The sequence below is a fragment of the Leptodactylus fuscus genome, chromosome 2, assembly GCF_031893055.1.
Source record: "Leptodactylus fuscus isolate aLepFus1 chromosome 2, aLepFus1.hap2, whole genome shotgun sequence".
Lineage (NCBI taxonomy): Eukaryota > Metazoa > Chordata > Amphibia > Anura > Leptodactylidae > Leptodactylus > Leptodactylus fuscus.
The window spans coordinates 47,598,591-47,615,487 of NC_134266.1; the positions used below are offsets into that span (position 1 = coordinate 47,598,591).

Here is a 16,897-nt window from a genome sequence, read left to right on the forward strand (position 1 = left end):
CCTCAGATAGGAGGGTTTTGTCAGTGGTGGAACTCTGACAAAGCCCTAACCCAAGACATCCCTCTATGGCCAATCCATTGCAACTCTTTGTTTGTGTGAAACCCCTAATTGGCCCCTGCAGAAGATGAAGGTAAAATAAAGCAGTAAATCAGAAGTAAAACAGCAAGAATAATAAGCCGACAGTAGCCCCAGTATACGGTATAGCAAACTAAGACTGAGATTGAGAAATTTGCGTGACCAGCAGTTCCGGGTGCATATAAGAGCTAAATCTAACAGGCCATTCCGACTTATCACATTATCACCCAGACCATAGCGAGCATCTTCAGTCGCTGCCCCAATGCAAAACAAGTGGGTGTCCCTCATAACTTGAGGAAGCGCCTTAACACAGCTAAAAACTCATATAGCAACAAAATGGAACCATTCATGTGAGTAAGCAGAGGCATTTCATTACTGTGTGGATCTAAACCAAACTGAGATAAGCAATGTAAAGGGCACATTTTCGATTCGGTACTGCGAATAACACCATACTGTGACCTAATTTAGCCTTTGACACAGTTGACCAGGTGTTTATCCAACGCCTCAAATGTATCCTCCTGTCTCTTGTCCAACGTACTCTTTGACAGACTACAGACACACTTCAGACCCCGTCACTCCACAGAAACTGCCCTAACCAAAGTCACTATCAACCTTCTAACTGGCAAAGCCAAGCATCACTACTCTGTCCTCCTCCTCCTTGACCTTGTCACGGGGTGACTAATGCTATCACAGTCTCAGAACACTTCCCACTGACAAGTGTGTGATGTGATAATAACAGTGGTAAAAGGAGATATTTCTGTAATGAAAAATTCTATTGTAGTAATTCTTTTTGACCACAAGATGCCGCTGTGCGACAAAGGCCACCACCTCGGGAGTGGGACTATAGCAATGTTCAATGTTGGCAATGTCAAGAGTTCGGGCATATCTCAAGGAACTGCCCAGGACCGAGAAGGGCCAGGCCCAGCAACACACCGCCGTTAAACGGGACACCTCCGCGATAAGAGGGCGCACCGCGGGGGTATCAGGGGGCCCAAGTGCTCCAAAAAGCCCACATGATTTGATCGCACAAAAGCCCCGTGCTGGAAGTGAGTTTTGAGGGAAAGAAGGTCCCCTGCCTAGTGGATACGGGTTCTGAAGTGACAACAATGCCCTTAGACTATTTTGAACGGCATCATGGCCACCTTATGCGACCAAACACCGGAATGGTTATCCGACTGAGAGCGGCAGATAATGGAACTATCCCTGTACATGGGGTAGTCTGGATGCGGCTCCGGGCCTGTGGCCAAGAATTAGGAGTCAAGGGGGTTATCCTTGTCAAGTCTACCTACTTGCCGGGGGTCCCGGTGATTCTAGGCATGAATGTGTTGCGAGACCTGAACCACGTGCTTTTCACCAAGAAAGGACCGGAGTACTGGAAGCGGACTACGGCACATAGGCCAACACAGCAAGTTTTCTGCCAAATTGTCCAGACTTGCTGAATCCAGAAGGGACTCCCTGAAAACCGCCGGCTGGGGGCGGTGTATACCCCCGAAGGGTGCGCCCGTAAAAATACCTTCCCGGCAGGAACGGACGTTGATGTTGCCCGTGGGGACCAATCTGAATGTGGACGGATTGGATGTCGAGCTGGAACCGGTAGAGCAGTGTGAAGAGGCAACTGGTGTGATGTTTGGGCGAGTGGTGGCCACAGTTCGAAACGGGAGAGTGCCGCTGCGGTGCGTGAATCTACAGGATCACGAAGTAACCCTACCAAGGAGAGTCAAGGTCGCCAGAGCTCTCCTGCACCAGGCTGAGACAGCCCGAAGAAGACCCTTTACTCTTAGGGAAGAGAGAGGGGACGTTTGGACCTTGGCAGTACAGATGGATCAATCTGAAAAACCCACGCCCGAGTGGAATGGGAGGAAGATCCTGGAAATGTTGGGAATAAACCGGCCCTCTTTGAGCCCAGACCAAGTACGGCTAGTGGAAGAGGCCCTATGGGAGTTCCAAGCTGCATTTTCTAGGCATGACGAAGACTTTGGCTGTACGTCTGCTATCGAGCACCGAATACCGACCGGGGATACGGCCCCAATCCGTGAAAGGTATCGACAGATCCCACCAAACATGTACCAAGAAGTGAAGGAGATGTTACATCAAATGTTGGATAACTTGGCGTGGTACAACCAAGTCAGAGTCCGTGGGCTGCCCCGGTGGTGCTGGTCCGAAAAAAAGACGGCACCCTACGCTTCTGTGTCGACTACCGGAAGCTGAACGCACAGACAGTGAGAGACTCTTATCCCTTGCCGCGGATCGAGGAATCCTCATCCGCATTGGGAAAGGCGAGATACTTCTCATCCCTAGACCTGGCGAGTGGATACTGGCAAGTGCCAATGGCAGCAGAAGAAAGACAGAAAACGGCGTTCATCTTGCCGATGGGCTTGTATGAGTTCAGAAGGATGCCCTTTGGATTGTCCAATGCCCCCGGCACATTCCAAAGACTCATGGAGTATTGTCTTGGTGACCTAAACTTTGAGTCAGTGCTCATCTATCTGGACGATATTGTGGTCTTCGGATCGTCCTTCGAACAACATCTTCAGAGGCTGAGACAAGTCCTGAAGCGCCTGATGGAGCATGGGCTCAAGGTCAAGCCCAAGAAGTGCCAGTTGTTCCAGACACAGATTGAGTATCTGGGGCACATTGTCTCTGCTGAGGGGGTGCAACTGGCAAGCAGCAAGGTGGAAGCGGTACAACGCTGGCTTGTCCCAAGAACCCTCAGGGAACTTCGCGCATTCTTGGGCCTAGCTGGATATTACCGGCGCTTCATAAGAAATTTTTCAAAGAAGGCAGGACCGCTGAACGAATTGCTGAGGGGGACCTCCCGGGGGCCAAAGAACCAGCCCATTGCATGGGGAGAGAAACAACAACAGGCGTTCGAGGAGTTGAAGGAAGCCCTGACGAGTGCACCAATACTCGCCTATGCGCAGTTTGACAAGGCCTTCATGTTATACACAGATGGGAGTCTCCATGGCCTAAGTGTGCTGCTCGCCCAAGAACAAGATGGCCGTGAGAGGGTCATAGCCTATGGGAGCCGGTCCCTGAGGGAGACAGAGAGGAACTTTGACAACTATAGTTCATTCAAGCTGGAACTACTGGCCGTAGTGTGGGCCATGACGGAGAAATTCTCAGAATACTTGACAGGAGCGGAAGTGACTGTTATGACCGACAACAATCCCTTGGCGCACCTAGACAACGCAAAGTTGGGTGCTTTGGAGCAACGATGGATGGCCAGGTTGTCCAGGTACAAGTACAAGATCAAGTATCGATCCGGTAGAGAAAATGCAAATGCGGATGCTCTGTCTCGGGTGACGCCGGATGACTCCGGACGAGATAAGGATGGAGAGTTGGAAGACTCAGAGGTTCCCCACTTGGGTAGAATACCCTTGTTTGTGATACTGGCACGGACAAGTGGGGTGGTGACAGACCGGCCAGTGTTGCTTAGGAAAACCCATGGAGATTGGGTATATGCTCAGAATGATGACGTGACCCTAAGAAAGATCAAGCAGTGGGTAATGGCAAAGGAGTGGCCTACCCCGATGGAACGCAAACGCTTGCCACCTATGGGGGCAAGAGTAATGCAACAGTGGGATAGACTGAAGTGTGAGAATGGGTTACTGTACCGTAAAGTATATTTAGAGACTGAGTTGGAGGTGAGATGGCAACTAGTAATACCAAGTACCAGTGCCAGGGAAGTTGCCCGTGAGGCTCATGTGAGAGGGGCCCACTTTGGTCCTGATAAAACGTTCAAGTGGCTCCAGCGATTTGTCTATTGTCCTGGCCTTGAGAGGACAGTACAGGACGTGTGCCAAGCCTGCAGGTCCTGTGAGCTCGCTAAACCCCCAGAACAAAAGGGCCCCCACTCAGACGATTAGGACCACTGCGCCGTTGGAGGTGCTGATGATTGATTATGTCCTGATAGGACACTCCAACAGCAGACATCAGTACTGTTTGGTGATGACCGATCACTTTACCAAGTTTGCAGTAGCAGTAGCTACAAAAGATCAGACCGCCTGTCACGAACTGAACTCACTGGGTCTTGAACCCATGACTTCCTGACTATGTTCTGCGGCCTTAACCATTGCACTATTTGGAAACCTGTTTTGTTCTGTGCTTTACCTTGTCTGGTCTCTTCTGTTGGAGTAATTGGTTTATTAAGATCACCTGTTCTGTGGCCAATCACAGTTTAGCCCGTCCTATATAAACTCACAGCTCACTCCATCCTGTGCCTGATTATTCTGGCTGTCTGCTTCCTGTTGCCCTGAACCTCACCACTGCCTTGCTGCTCTTGTGTACCGAACCTTGCTAACGCCTGACTACGATTGATCTGCTCCTACCGTGTACCGAACCTTGCTAACGCCTGACTACGATTGATCTGCTCCTACCGAGTACCGAACCTTGCTAACGCCTGACTACGATTGATCTGCTCCTACCGTGTACCGAACCCTGCTAACGTCTGACCACGGTTTCTTCTACTTCTGAGGTACTTATCCTTCATTTATTACTATTTAAGTACTGTACCATTTGCCCCACCATTTGGACTCCAAATCTGATAACCAGAATCGTTACACCGCCGAATCTGCTGCCAGGGCTGTGTGTAAGCAGTTCATCCAAGTGTATGGGTGCCCCACTCGTATTCACTCAGATCAGGGGGCATGTTTTCAGGGGCGGCTCATGCCGGAGTTGTATCGGGTGTATGGTATCCACAGATCCCAGACGACCCCTTATCACCCAGAGGGGAATGGGGCCTGTGAGCGATTCAATCGCACCCTCCTCCAGATGTTGCGAACGTTGGAGAAAGAGCAAAAAGCTCGGTGGCCAGAGAGCTTAGCTGAGTTGCTCTGGGCCTACAATAATCGGGTCCATAGTACCACCGGCTACACGCCATACCTGATGCTGTTTGGGCATCCCGGACGGGAGATTGAAGAACTGAACTTGATAAATCCTGAGAGAGAGGGCGCTCACTCGCCCGATAACTGGGTAGAACTACACCGTCGAAAATTGCAGACCATACACCGGTTGGTGATTGACAAAACCCGACTGTCCAGTCACCCAGACAAGACCCCGGTTCAACATGAACCCTTCCAACCTGGGGACAGGGTGTTAGTAAGGGCCAAAAGACCCTCGGGAAAGTTGGATGATCGGTGGGAGACAATGCCATATCGAGTAAAACGAAGGGTCATCCCTGACGGACCAGTGTATGAGATAGAGCCTGAAAGGGGTAAAGGAGTTACCCGGACTCTTCACCGTAATATGCTCAGACCTTGTAATTCAGAGACTCCCACAACGGAGACTGGGGTACATCGGTTGAATCCAACAGCCCCAGCCTTCACACCTGCTGCACAGATTGATCCCGATGAGTGGTGGGATGTACCAGTTCCCATGTCTGAAACAGTTCCAGCTGTGGTGATCTTACCTCCACGGGAGGGGACGACACTAATGACTGCTCCTATACAGGAACCTGAGCCGACCTGTGGGAACGAATTGACTGACGCCCCGACTCTACGCAAAACGCCAAGGTCTAATGCTGGGGTTCCCCCACAGCGATACGCCCAGGATGAATTTGTCTGGGGAGGTCTGTCGAGGACACCGACCTCTAGTGGGGTGGTGTGTCATGGGGTGACTAATGCTATCACAGTCTCAGAACACTTCCCACTGACAAGTGTGTGATGTGATAATAACAGTGGTAAAAGGAGATATTTCTGTAATGAAAAATTCTATTGTAGTAATTCTTTTTGACCACAAGATGCTGCTGTGTTAGGTAAAGGAAGAGCCAGGAAGTGACGTGTGGAGGAAGTGAACTGGAGTGGTGTGTGAGGAGAAGCTGGCTGTTGAGCAGTGAGAGGTCTGAGTGACAATCGTTCGCCATCCGCTGCCGTACTACGCTTGTTTCAGGCCAGGGCCAGCTCTGGAGAAGCCCGGACCTGTTGCTGGTTCCCATGTCAGGAGAGTTGGAGACGGTTGCTGTGCAGACGCCGCGGAGCGGATGAAAAGAAGCACAAGCCCTTGTGACACCGTGTTCAAGTTGTCTGGAGGCAAGGAAATTCCTGTTTCCTTCGGAAAATCCATCTGACTGTTCGCCCCCTTGCTAACCCGGGTAAGTGGAGCTCCAATTCACCTTTCATAAGGGTGAATAGTGTATACATGCAGTAAATAGTTTTTGGCGCCAAAAACCTAGCATAGACTGGGCCCCGCCATTCTGCTTTAAAGTGAGTTCCATCTAAACGGAGATACAGCACGTGTTGTCCTGCTATTCAAAAGAGACACTATATCCTGGATTATAGTACCAGAAGTACGTCATAAGAGGAGTTATTTGGTTCACTGAGACTTGTGCAGCTAAGCACCAACTTCTGATAAAACAAAACCGGTTGCTGAAGTCCTCCCTGCAGGGTTGGGGTAGTGTGATGAAATGTGGATATTGGGGAGTGGGTAAGTTAAATAGTAAACTGTGATATTGTTAACCCTGGTGTGATACCGCAGGTGAACTTTCTCTACATACTTACATTGTTTTGTTAGCTCAGTATTAACAGGTAAATTGCAGCTGCTTTACATAGGTAGCCGCTAGTTAAGGGCATAGTTCACTAGTTCTGACATATTAGGTCACGGTGCGGCGTCACTCCGGGGTCTCGGCCCTTGGATGAGTGTCTTGTAATTATTGATTTCATCAGGCCCGTTAGCCTGGACTTCACCCAAAAAGGGTATAGAGTAAAATTTAGGTTTCTTACTTCGTGTCTGGTGTGTTTGTGCCTGTCTGTGGAACCGCTGTATCCTAAAAGTTCCTGCAAGAGCCCCGGTAGCCAGTCAGCTGCCGTGCCCTTCCCATTCTCCCCCCCCCCCCCCCCCTTACAACCTCTCCTCTGACTTTGACACAGTTGACCATTCCCTTTTGTTAGAAATTCTCTCATCCCTTGGCATTACAGACGTGGCACTTTCCTGGATCTTCTGATGCCTTACCAATTGCACTTTCAGTGTCTTCCTCTCCCACGTCACCTTATCGCCACGCCTTCTTTCTGTAGGTGTCCCCCAAGGCTTTGTCCATCTACTACCTCACAGAATCTCATTGTTTTCCATACCATTGCTTTGTTGATGACACTCAAGTATATCTCTATGGACTAGGCATTTCCTCTGTTGTCCAGAGTTCCAGAGTGTCTATCAGCCGTAGCCTCCTTTCTTTCCTCCCACTTTCTCAAACTCAACATGGAGAACACGGAGTTCATCATCCCCACCTCACATGGCCCTTCTACCTGACCCATCTATCTAAGTTAATGGAACCACGCTTACCCCAGTACAACGGGTCCATTGCTTTCGGAATAACCTGGAACTCTGACCTCTCCTTTAAGTCGTACATCCAAACCCTCACCCTTGTTCAGTGGTCTACTGTACCTCCTTTGATGCTGCGCTCTATTGGGTTAGTTACTAAGGCTGCAAAGCGTTGGCGGCCAAGACAGACCTGGACAAAGCCTCTTATAGAAGCAAAACGCATGTCGAGTGTTTGCACTCATTCTCTCCTCTCTGGTAGGGTAATGTAGCACACTATAATGCATTTTTTTTTTAGCTTAATGGTCTTTTTGCTGTTGTGTACTATGCCTTGACCTATCTGCTATATATCATATATTGAGTGCCTATATGATTGTTATCAACCACTTGCAATACATTGCCCATACCTGGTGTACCCTTTACCAGTATTGAACTTCATTTGTTCTCCCCCCTTATTAGGGTCAGTTCACACATGTATTTTGGAGTGTAATTTTACACGTGTAAAATAAGACTCCCATAGACTCCCATTGACTTCATGTAAAAAAAACACTCCAAAATACACATCAAAATACACGTCAAAATACAAAAATATATAAAATGTCATTGAAGTCAATGGGTGTCTTATTTGACACGTGTAAAATTACACTCCAAAATACACGCCATTTCACTCCATGTGAACTGGCCCTTATATTGTCTTGTTTACTGTGGTAATTTTCATGTGTTTTTACATATAATAAATTATGGATTTTTTTACTATAGTGGAATTATTTGTTTCTTTGTTATTTCCCATTTGGCAGTTCCACACTTTGATGCATGTTATTTATTACTTATATATTTATTGTTATTAGTAGGTCAATATAAGGAAGATGGATGGTTCCAAAGATTAATACTCCCATGGAAGGTTTAGCAATTGGTTTCAAACTGCAGGGTTTGATTGACGTGACAAAGGCCTTCTTAGTGAGACAATCCCTGAGGGGATGGAGACGGGTCCAAGCTATATCGGACCGGCACAGGCTAATGTTGTTTTCTCTTCTTTATTATAATTATCGTTTTCTTATTAATTCCATATTGCTGCACATTTAAAGGTTTATATACGATACACACAATATACAAAACAAATACGATACTAACAGTGCCCAGCTGGCACAGTGGGATAGCGGGACAAGCCGTAAGCTGTCTGGGGCGGCAGGATTGCAGTGTAAAATCAGGACTGTTCCATCGGATCCGGGACGGTTGGGAGCTATGGATCAGCTGTATGAAGAAACCGAAGAACTACAAGACAAGAGACGTGGTCTCTGCACATCACAATACATTGTAAGGCATTTGTGCTTGATGTCATAGTTTAGTCCTAGTCACTTAAATGGGACTGAGCTGCAAACTATCCATGTGTCCGATGAATGTGACTTCACAGTAGTGTAGCTATAATCTGGTGATCTGGGAGGGGGGTCCGGTGTGTCAGACCCCTGCTTACCTTCAATTGATTTTCTATCCAGAAGATTGGTTATCAATTAATAAAGCCCAGAATAACTCTTTGAGCACAATTTTTGGCCTATGTTGAGTACGACAATTAAAATACTGAATGGAATGTGGAATTTAGGATTTTATCACTTTAACCAACTGTGAATAAGAACTGCCATGGTGGGTTGGGGGTCTTTTGGTGACTGGCAAATTTGTTCCATCAGAGTTAAAAAGGTGTCGCCATATTAATTCCAGCACAGATGGCATTTTTCCTTTAGCCCAAACCACACCCAAGCAATACGTTCTGTAAGTTATATTACCCGATATGTGAATTAGGATCTCTACTATCAGGTGGCCAATCTTGGGCTCGGGTGGACATACAGCGACCACCCACCGGAGAGCAGAGAGCATAATTAGCACATTGGGCGCTGAATCTAACAGAAATGATTCCCTTTTTGTCTTGTATCTTGGTTTTCACATTCCCAATAGTGTCACTGTGCTTTACCACTACTGCGGACTCAGACGTAGAACCAAATGAAGAGTAGACTCTTTTTGGATGTTGAAGTATGAAAGGGTACAGTCATCTTTCAGCTCTGTACCATTATAGGTCAATATTTGCTGATCTGGTAGGATGCCCTCTTTGTCATTTATCTTGGCTTTCACTTCCTCAATAGTGTCATTAGGTTCTACTTCAAGTGGGATTTTTTCTTCCATCATTATGATAAAGATCTGCATGCCACCTCTCAGACGAAGCACAAGATGGAGGGTAGATTCTTTCTGGATATTGTAGTCACATAGTGTGCGACCATCTTCCAACTGCTTACCAGCAAAAATCAATCTCTGCTGATCTGGAGGGATGAAAAATTTGAGACGTTCAGGGAGTCTTGTCGCTTGTATTTTCGGATTAATCCACATATGACTCAGGCCCAAATGGTGGGAGTGGTTATATCTCTGCTACAGGGGGATCCACAAGCTTGGGCCCTTAAACTCCCTCCTGATGCTAATGAGTGGTCTGATGTGGAAAAAATTTTTTAAGTCCCTGGGCTCTATCTATGCTGAGCCAGACCACATTGCGCTGGCGGAATCTCAACTCCTCACCATGCGGCAGGGCAAACGCTCTGCAGAGGAGTATTGCTCTGAGTTCCGTAAGTGCAGTGTAACGGCAGGTTGGTGTGAGTCCGCTCTTAAGGCTCACTTTAAACAAGGTTTGTGTGACCGTGTGAAGGAGCTCTGGGTTGGTCACCCAGATCCCCCTACTCTTGAGCAGGCCATGACTTTGGCGGTCCGTATTGACCGTAAGATCCGAGAAAATTTAAAAGAGAGAGTAGGGCTTGTTGTCTCCAAGTTTTCTGTCTCTTCCTCTCTCTCCTCTGAAAAACCTACCTTTCCTCCCCTCACTTCTGGTGAGGAGCCCATGCAACTGGGAGCTATGGACGCCAAGACACGACGAGAGGATTGTCTCAGAAATAACCTGTGCCTGTACTGTGGTTCCTCTGGTCACGTCATCCGAGACTGCTCTATCAGACCCTTGTCACCTGCAAAAAAAACTTCAGTGCCTGAGTGGTAATCAGAAGAACCACTCAGGCAACCAGGTATTTGGGGGGAATAACTATAAGATGATGTTATCTGTGTCTTTGTCCTCTGGGGACAGATCTGTTTCTGGCAAGGCCCTAGTTGATTCTGGGTCTGCAGCAAACTTTATTAAATATTCAGTTGTTGCATCTTTGGGCATTGAGCATTTGCCACTTGATACACCTATGTCTGTTACTGGAGTGGACTTTGCCCCACTGGCCAGGGGTAAAGTCAGTTTTAAAAACCCCTTAATCTCTTTGCAAGCGGGTTCTACACATTCAGAGGTCATAAGCCTTTTTGTTATGGAGCATCTGTCTGCTGATGTTATTTTGGGGTTCCCCTGGTTGAACCTCCATAACCCTATTTTTGATTGGGGTAAAAAGGAGTTGGTAAAGTGGGGAGATCAGTGCTCATCCCACTGTATTGCATTGAATTCCTTAGATTGTGTCAGTGAGGAGAAGGTCACAACTACTAAAAGTTGGGAACGCCCCTCCGGTATTAAAACCTGGTGGTATCAGAAACGCCAGGTGAATAAAAAATGTTTGCCTGGTTCTCAAGCGTCTGTGATTCAAGCAGAACGAAAATACAAGGCAGGGAAAACTCAGAATCCCTCTAGAACTGGTTTGTCTGGTGAGAGTCCTGTGGCCCCTCATAAAAGGGGGGGGTACTGTAACATCTCTGCCTGTTCAGGTCTCTGCGCCACCCTCTGCTCGCATGCTGCGGAGCAGGAGGCGGGTGCAGTTTGATAATTTGCTTGAAGTTTTTAGTTGCACTGTGTGAACACGGCTCTAGTTCTGTAATTGGATTTGCACCACACCTGTCTTCTGCCCTTGTTGCCTCTGTCCATTCAGTGGTTTGATTTTGTCTTGCCTGTGATTGACAGCTTTCCTATCTGTCAGGTTCAGGGCAGGTTCAGGGCGGGTTCTTGCTCCCCTATTTAGTCTTGGCTCACATTCACACTGGTGCCGGTTATTGCCTCTTGCTTCTGGTATCTCTTGCTGTGTATTTACTTGTATTCTCATCCTTGACCTCTGGCTTCCCTACTGACTATTCTTTTGGAATCTGATTTGGCACTGCATTGCTTGACTGTTACCGAACCCTGGCTAGCTGACCTCCCTTTGTTGTTGTTCGTCTTGTCTGCGTTTTGTGTATCACTTATACAGGGAGGGACTGTCTTCGTGGTTGCCGCCTATTACGTAGGATAGGGCCTGGCAATAGGAAGGGTCAGTTGGGGGCTTCAGCTTAGGGCTCACTGTCCCTTGTGCCCCTTCCTCCAGGGTTCTCCAGCAGCTTCTGGGGAATTATCATCTGGCTATTCCCTAACAGGTACACTGGTAAGTTAGTAGCGTCATAACCATGTAATTACCTAGTAAAACCTTGGCAGGAAAATACAAAAACATAAAAAGTGAGAAGGTCACCAAGAAGAAGGAATAAGATGATTCCATCCACTTTCCTCTGTTTTTAGAATCAGTTTTGAATGCTTTTTTCCAATACATTTTTAATAATATTCAAAATGAAAAAACAAACAAACAAAAAACATCGTGTGAGCCTTTGAGGAGTTGCTCTACAGATATGATGTCCCAAAAATCTCATAAAATGAAGTGAGTTTACAGATTCTACCTTGGAGATTTGCTCTAGAGACAGCATGTCCCATGTATCTCATACAACCATACATAGTGTAGTAAGTGTAACATACCTTCTTGCTCTCCAAGGGTGACAGCCGAAGTTTGGTTCTGTCGAAGTCTAAGTGGTGAGAGAGTCCAAGTGATCTCAAACTAACCACAAGCTAATATATATACAGAGTCATGAGTGACGACAGAGAGTAAACCGACCAGTTCTCCTGGTCCAAAATATCGCTTATCATTGCTCAATGAGTAATTCTTCATCTTTGTAAGTCTTTAATAGGTTGCCAAAAAGGGCATCGCTTTATAATTAAACCTTCCATATATCAACTGCTAAAATGAAGCAAGACAGGAATAATAATAATAATAATAATAGTAATAATAATAGTAATAATACATTTTATTTATATAGCGCCAACATATTCCGCAGCACTGTACAATTTTTAGGGTTCAGATACATAACAAAGAACTTCATTTCACACAATGGGACTGAGGGCCCTGCTCAAGAGAGCTTACAATCTATGAGGTAGAGGGGGGTGACACAAGAGGTAGCAGGGGCGGCATTGCTTATACAGTATTCAGACAATTCTGTAATAGAGGTGACTGTCATTACACAAATAATACTGTATGAACCGTCACTAGTGGTGACTTTTAACATGTGGATGGAGCTTGAACAGATAAGTTAGGCTGAAAAGGCACCATATCAAGTGGGGTAGTGTGGGAGCGGGGACAGAGGAGGGTTAAAATTTAGGGATTCTAATTGTAGTACAGAAGGGTTGACATTAGGAATTGTGATAGGCCTGTCTGAAGAGATGTGTCTTTAGTTTGCGCTTAAAGCTGTAGAAATTGGGAGTTAATCTGATTGTCCGGGGTAGAGCATTCCAGAGAAGTGGTGCAACTCAGGAGAAGTCTTGTATACGAGCGTGGGAGGTTCTGATGATAGAGGAGGTAAGTGTTAGGTCATTGAGTGAGCGGAGAACACGGGTTGGGCGGTAGATAGAGATGAGGGAGGAAATGGAGGGAGGTGCAGCATTATGGAGAGCCTTGTGGATGAGGGTGATAACTTTATATTTTATTCTATAATGAATAGGCAGCCAATGTAGTGACTGGCACAGACCGGAGGCATCGCTGTAGCGTCTAGCCTGATACATGAGCCTGGCCGCTGCATTCAGAATAGATTGTAGAGGGGAGAGTTTAGTAAGGGGAAGACCGATTAGTAAGGAGTTACAGTAGTCAAGGCGAGAATGAATCAGAGAGACAATAAGTGTCTTTAGTGTATCTCTGGTAAGGAAAGGGCGTATTCTGGAGATGTTTTTGAGGTGGAGGTGACATGAACGTGCGAGTGATTCAATATGAGGGGTGAAGGAAAGGTCTGCGTCAAACATGACCCCGAGGCAGCGGGCATACTGCCTAGGAGTTATAGTAAGGCCTGAGACTGCAATGGATATATCAGGGACAGATCTATTAGTTGGTGGAAACAGTAGTAGTTCAGTCTTAGAGAGATTTAGTTTCAGATAGAGCGAGGACATGATATTAGAGAAAGCAGAGAGACAGGAATGACTAGCTCATAACAAGCTGCTAAAGTCGACCATGTTTCTTGCAACTACCTACAAACAATATGGGACAAGTAGAAATTTTCATTTTAGGTAGAGAATATATATGAAGAGAAAGATATGTGGTGTGACACGGTGAAAGGAACATTCCAGGCAAGGATGATTCACAGAATAACACAGATATTCTCCCTTTCATTTTCCATGAATATCAGTCTTGCATTGCCCCTGAGTGCCGGCTCATGTGACAGTGTCTTTGTTTTGCCTGGATGCTACTGAAAGTGTTCCCTCAGGTCTGTAGGAAGTATAGAAATCTGTAAAGGTGCCCAAACATATTACATAACTGTCAACCAAACGTTCATGCAGTCAACGGCTATCTCCCCCAATTCCCTGATACAAATTCACGATTGTTTCGGCCACATGTCCATTTGTTATTAATCTAAAGAGGGGATAAAGCTACAACCAGCCAGACATCTCTGGAGGGGACTTATCTCATGTCAGAACAAAAGGATCAGACATTGAAATTCAACATGGTCAATCCTCTTTGATCAACTGTTGAGGAGAATCGAGAAGACCCCTTATACATTAGATGCTCAGCTGATACCAACAATCTGATCAGTGAGAGGAGGCTGTAGGCAGTACCTGGACCGATCAGCTGTATGGGGCTGCTTCCAGTGCCTGTACTATACACTGCATGGGGTCAGAAGCAGATAGCTCTGATCCCTGTCTAGTGGCCGCGCGATGGTACTGCAGTTCAACTCCTGTTCAAGTTAAAGGGGCTCTATCAGCAAAATTATGCTGTACGAGCCCCACATATGTTTGAATAGCCTTTAAAAAGGCTATCCAGGCACCGCTAATGTTATTTTAACACCCCCCCCCCCCTCACGGTTTTAAAATCAAACATATATGTAAATTATACTTATCGTGCACGCTGGGCGGTGATGCACAGTCCGACGTCATCTTTTGGCATGCCTTCCTCTTCTTTCTTCTTCTTTCGGCAACGCCCTCCTTGCATCCTTGAGGCAAGCGATACTGCTCACGCGCCAGATTTGAACCAATCCCGCTGGAAGAAGGGGACGAAGAGCCAGGACTGGAGGGCGTCACCAAAAGAAGAAGAAAGAAGAGGACGGTTTGCCAGAAGATTACATCGGACCGTGTATCACCGCCCTGCGTGCACGATAAGTATAATTTACATCTATGTTTTTATGGTTTTATTTTAAAATGGGGGGGGGGGATAACATTTGCGGTGCCTGAATAGCCTTTTTAAGGGATATTCATGCATATGTGGGGCTCATACAGCATAATTTTGCTGATGGAGCCCCTTTAATAGGAGCTGAGCTGCAATACCGACACCTGGCCACTATACGGGGCATAAAGCCAACTCCATGTTGTGTATAGTACAGGTCTTAAAAGCACCCCTATACAAATAATCAGGGCAAGAGCCGGCTGTTGGACCCCCACTGATCAGATATTTTTGACTTTTGCTAAAGATAGTGTTATGAGGAGGACCGAAGCCTCTGCAGAGCTGTGCGGAAGCTGCCGGCCCTCTCCCGGCTGCGCTCCCAAGTCCCCGTTTATGGATCTCAGGAGGCAGGCCAGAACCTCCGCAGCATTGTGCATTATCCAGTTGCCAGTCTCCTCCTGATCCAGACGGAGGACTTCTGGTTTTGGCCTAGCGGAGGGCCGGAGCCTATTTAAGGAGGGCTCTGTCTCCAGACCACCGCTGGCTATTCAGTTGAACTTCATATCCTAGTAGTAAGCATTCCCTGTCCTGATTGCCTGTGTTTTTGACCCTTTTGCCTTGACCTTTGACCTTGCCTCTGCCTCCTGATTCTGTACTCTCCCTGTTCCTGTTAATGACTTCAGCTTGCCTCTAGATCACTGCTCCCTGAACTCTGCTTTGTACTTCGCTACCATTCCTGCTACTGACTCGACCTGCCTGACGTTCCATTTGGATTTCCCTCTGTACTGCGTTGCTCTCTTGCTGATGACCCGGACCGTACGACTAAGATTTACTCTCTGCCGCCACCTCCTGACCACCGGCCTCAGCCTTCTGCAATCTGAAACATCTGCTGATAAGAGATCTCAGTGTCTGGTTTACTGTGATTTATGGTGCGCTGAGTGTTTGGCGTTTCCAGACCCGTACCGCTCTGCCCAGCAGTGCAGCCAAGTCCATCCCCACCATCTGGGGCTCTGAAGAACATCATTGTGGGGTTGGAGTTGGTCTGGCCCGAAGGCCTGTGAATGCTGTGTTGGCGCTGTGTTAACCATTTTAATCGGTGTATCTAGTACTGATTCTCACTTTGGCTCTGAACTGCATCTGCTGTCCTAACAGATAGCCATAAGAACATACATTCTGGACAACCCCTTTAAACACTATTAGTGCAACATTTAGCATATTACAAAGTGAGTAGTAAAGGTATCTACTGTATACGGATAAAATGACTTAATGGCTAATCCATAAAAACCAATAAGTTATCTAAACTACATTACAACATTAGATGGGTGACTACCACCAGCATCTAGAATGAAAGGGCATTCTCCACACCTTTGTCTTGATACCATCATCTCTGCTAGGCTGATATCATTCCACTGATAAAGATGAGGCTGTAAAGTTCATATACCTTGTAGGACCCTCAGGATTACCAAGAGATATGGAAATCTCTGAAACAGTTCAAGCATGACCAATGTAAGCTGAAGACATAACTCTATGGGAGACTAGTCATTGGTTTCTAAGGCCCACAATGTCATCCTATAAGATCAAAATAATGCGCTTAAAGACAAATAAAAGCAGATAAGCCACGCCCTTACACTATTGTTAGATATAGCTACTGAAACTATAGAGTGGACAGGAGCTTCTTCAGGATCCTGTACAGTACACATTGTATCAAAATAATAAAATGGAGCCGCCCTCAAATGGTATCCCAAGGAGCAGCTTGGCCTGGGTAATGCTGCTGCAGAACATGTAGTACTGTGCTATGCCTGCACTTCAGTAATACAGGTGTTCTACTAGTGATACAGATTGGATACATATCCAGGGGCATAATGCGGCCAATTCATCAGGAGGGGATATTTTTATGCAATTTTCTGACTTGGCTTATTTTTTGCTAGTGGTTTTTTGTGACACTAAACGTCTCATGCTGGCTCATAAATTCACAATTCAGGTCAAAATTCTCTAGATGGATTTATTTTTTGGTCCATTTTCTAAACATTTGGACAAGCCAGCTTCATTTTGGAAGAAGGTCCTGCGGACTGATGAAACAAAGATTGAGTTGTTTGGTCATACAAAAAGGCGTTATGCATGGCGTCCAAAAAAAACAGCATTCCAAGAAAAACACTTGCTACCCACTGTACAATTTGGTGGAGGTTCCA

The 16,897-nt window shown here is 46.5% G+C and overlaps 1 protein-coding gene across 1 annotated transcript; it reads right to left on the reverse strand.

The window, feature by feature from the left end:
* Positions 1–9,288: 9,288 nt before the first annotated feature.
* LOC142194043 (polyubiquitin-like) lies at positions 9,289–12,239 on the reverse strand. The gene is made up of 4 exons (XM_075263070.1): positions 12,186–12,239; positions 12,050–12,139; positions 11,720–11,729; positions 9,289–9,629 (listed from the first exon to the last, which is right to left on the reverse strand). The coding sequence occupies exons 1-4, from the start codon at positions 12,237–12,239 to the stop codon at positions 9,289–9,291; spliced, it is 495 nt and encodes a 164-aa protein (XP_075119171.1).
* Between the last annotated feature and the right edge of the window lie 4,658 nt (positions 12,240–16,897).

Coding starts and splice junctions, on each gene's coding strand:
- LOC142194043 (XM_075263070.1), bottom strand. CDS start 12,239: ATGAAGAATTACTCATTGAGCAATGATAAGCGATATTTTGGACCAGGA. Junction 12,140..12,185: donor ATTTTGGACCAGGAGAACTG/GTCGGTTTACTC, acceptor TATATATATTAG/CTTGTGGTTAGTTTGAGATC.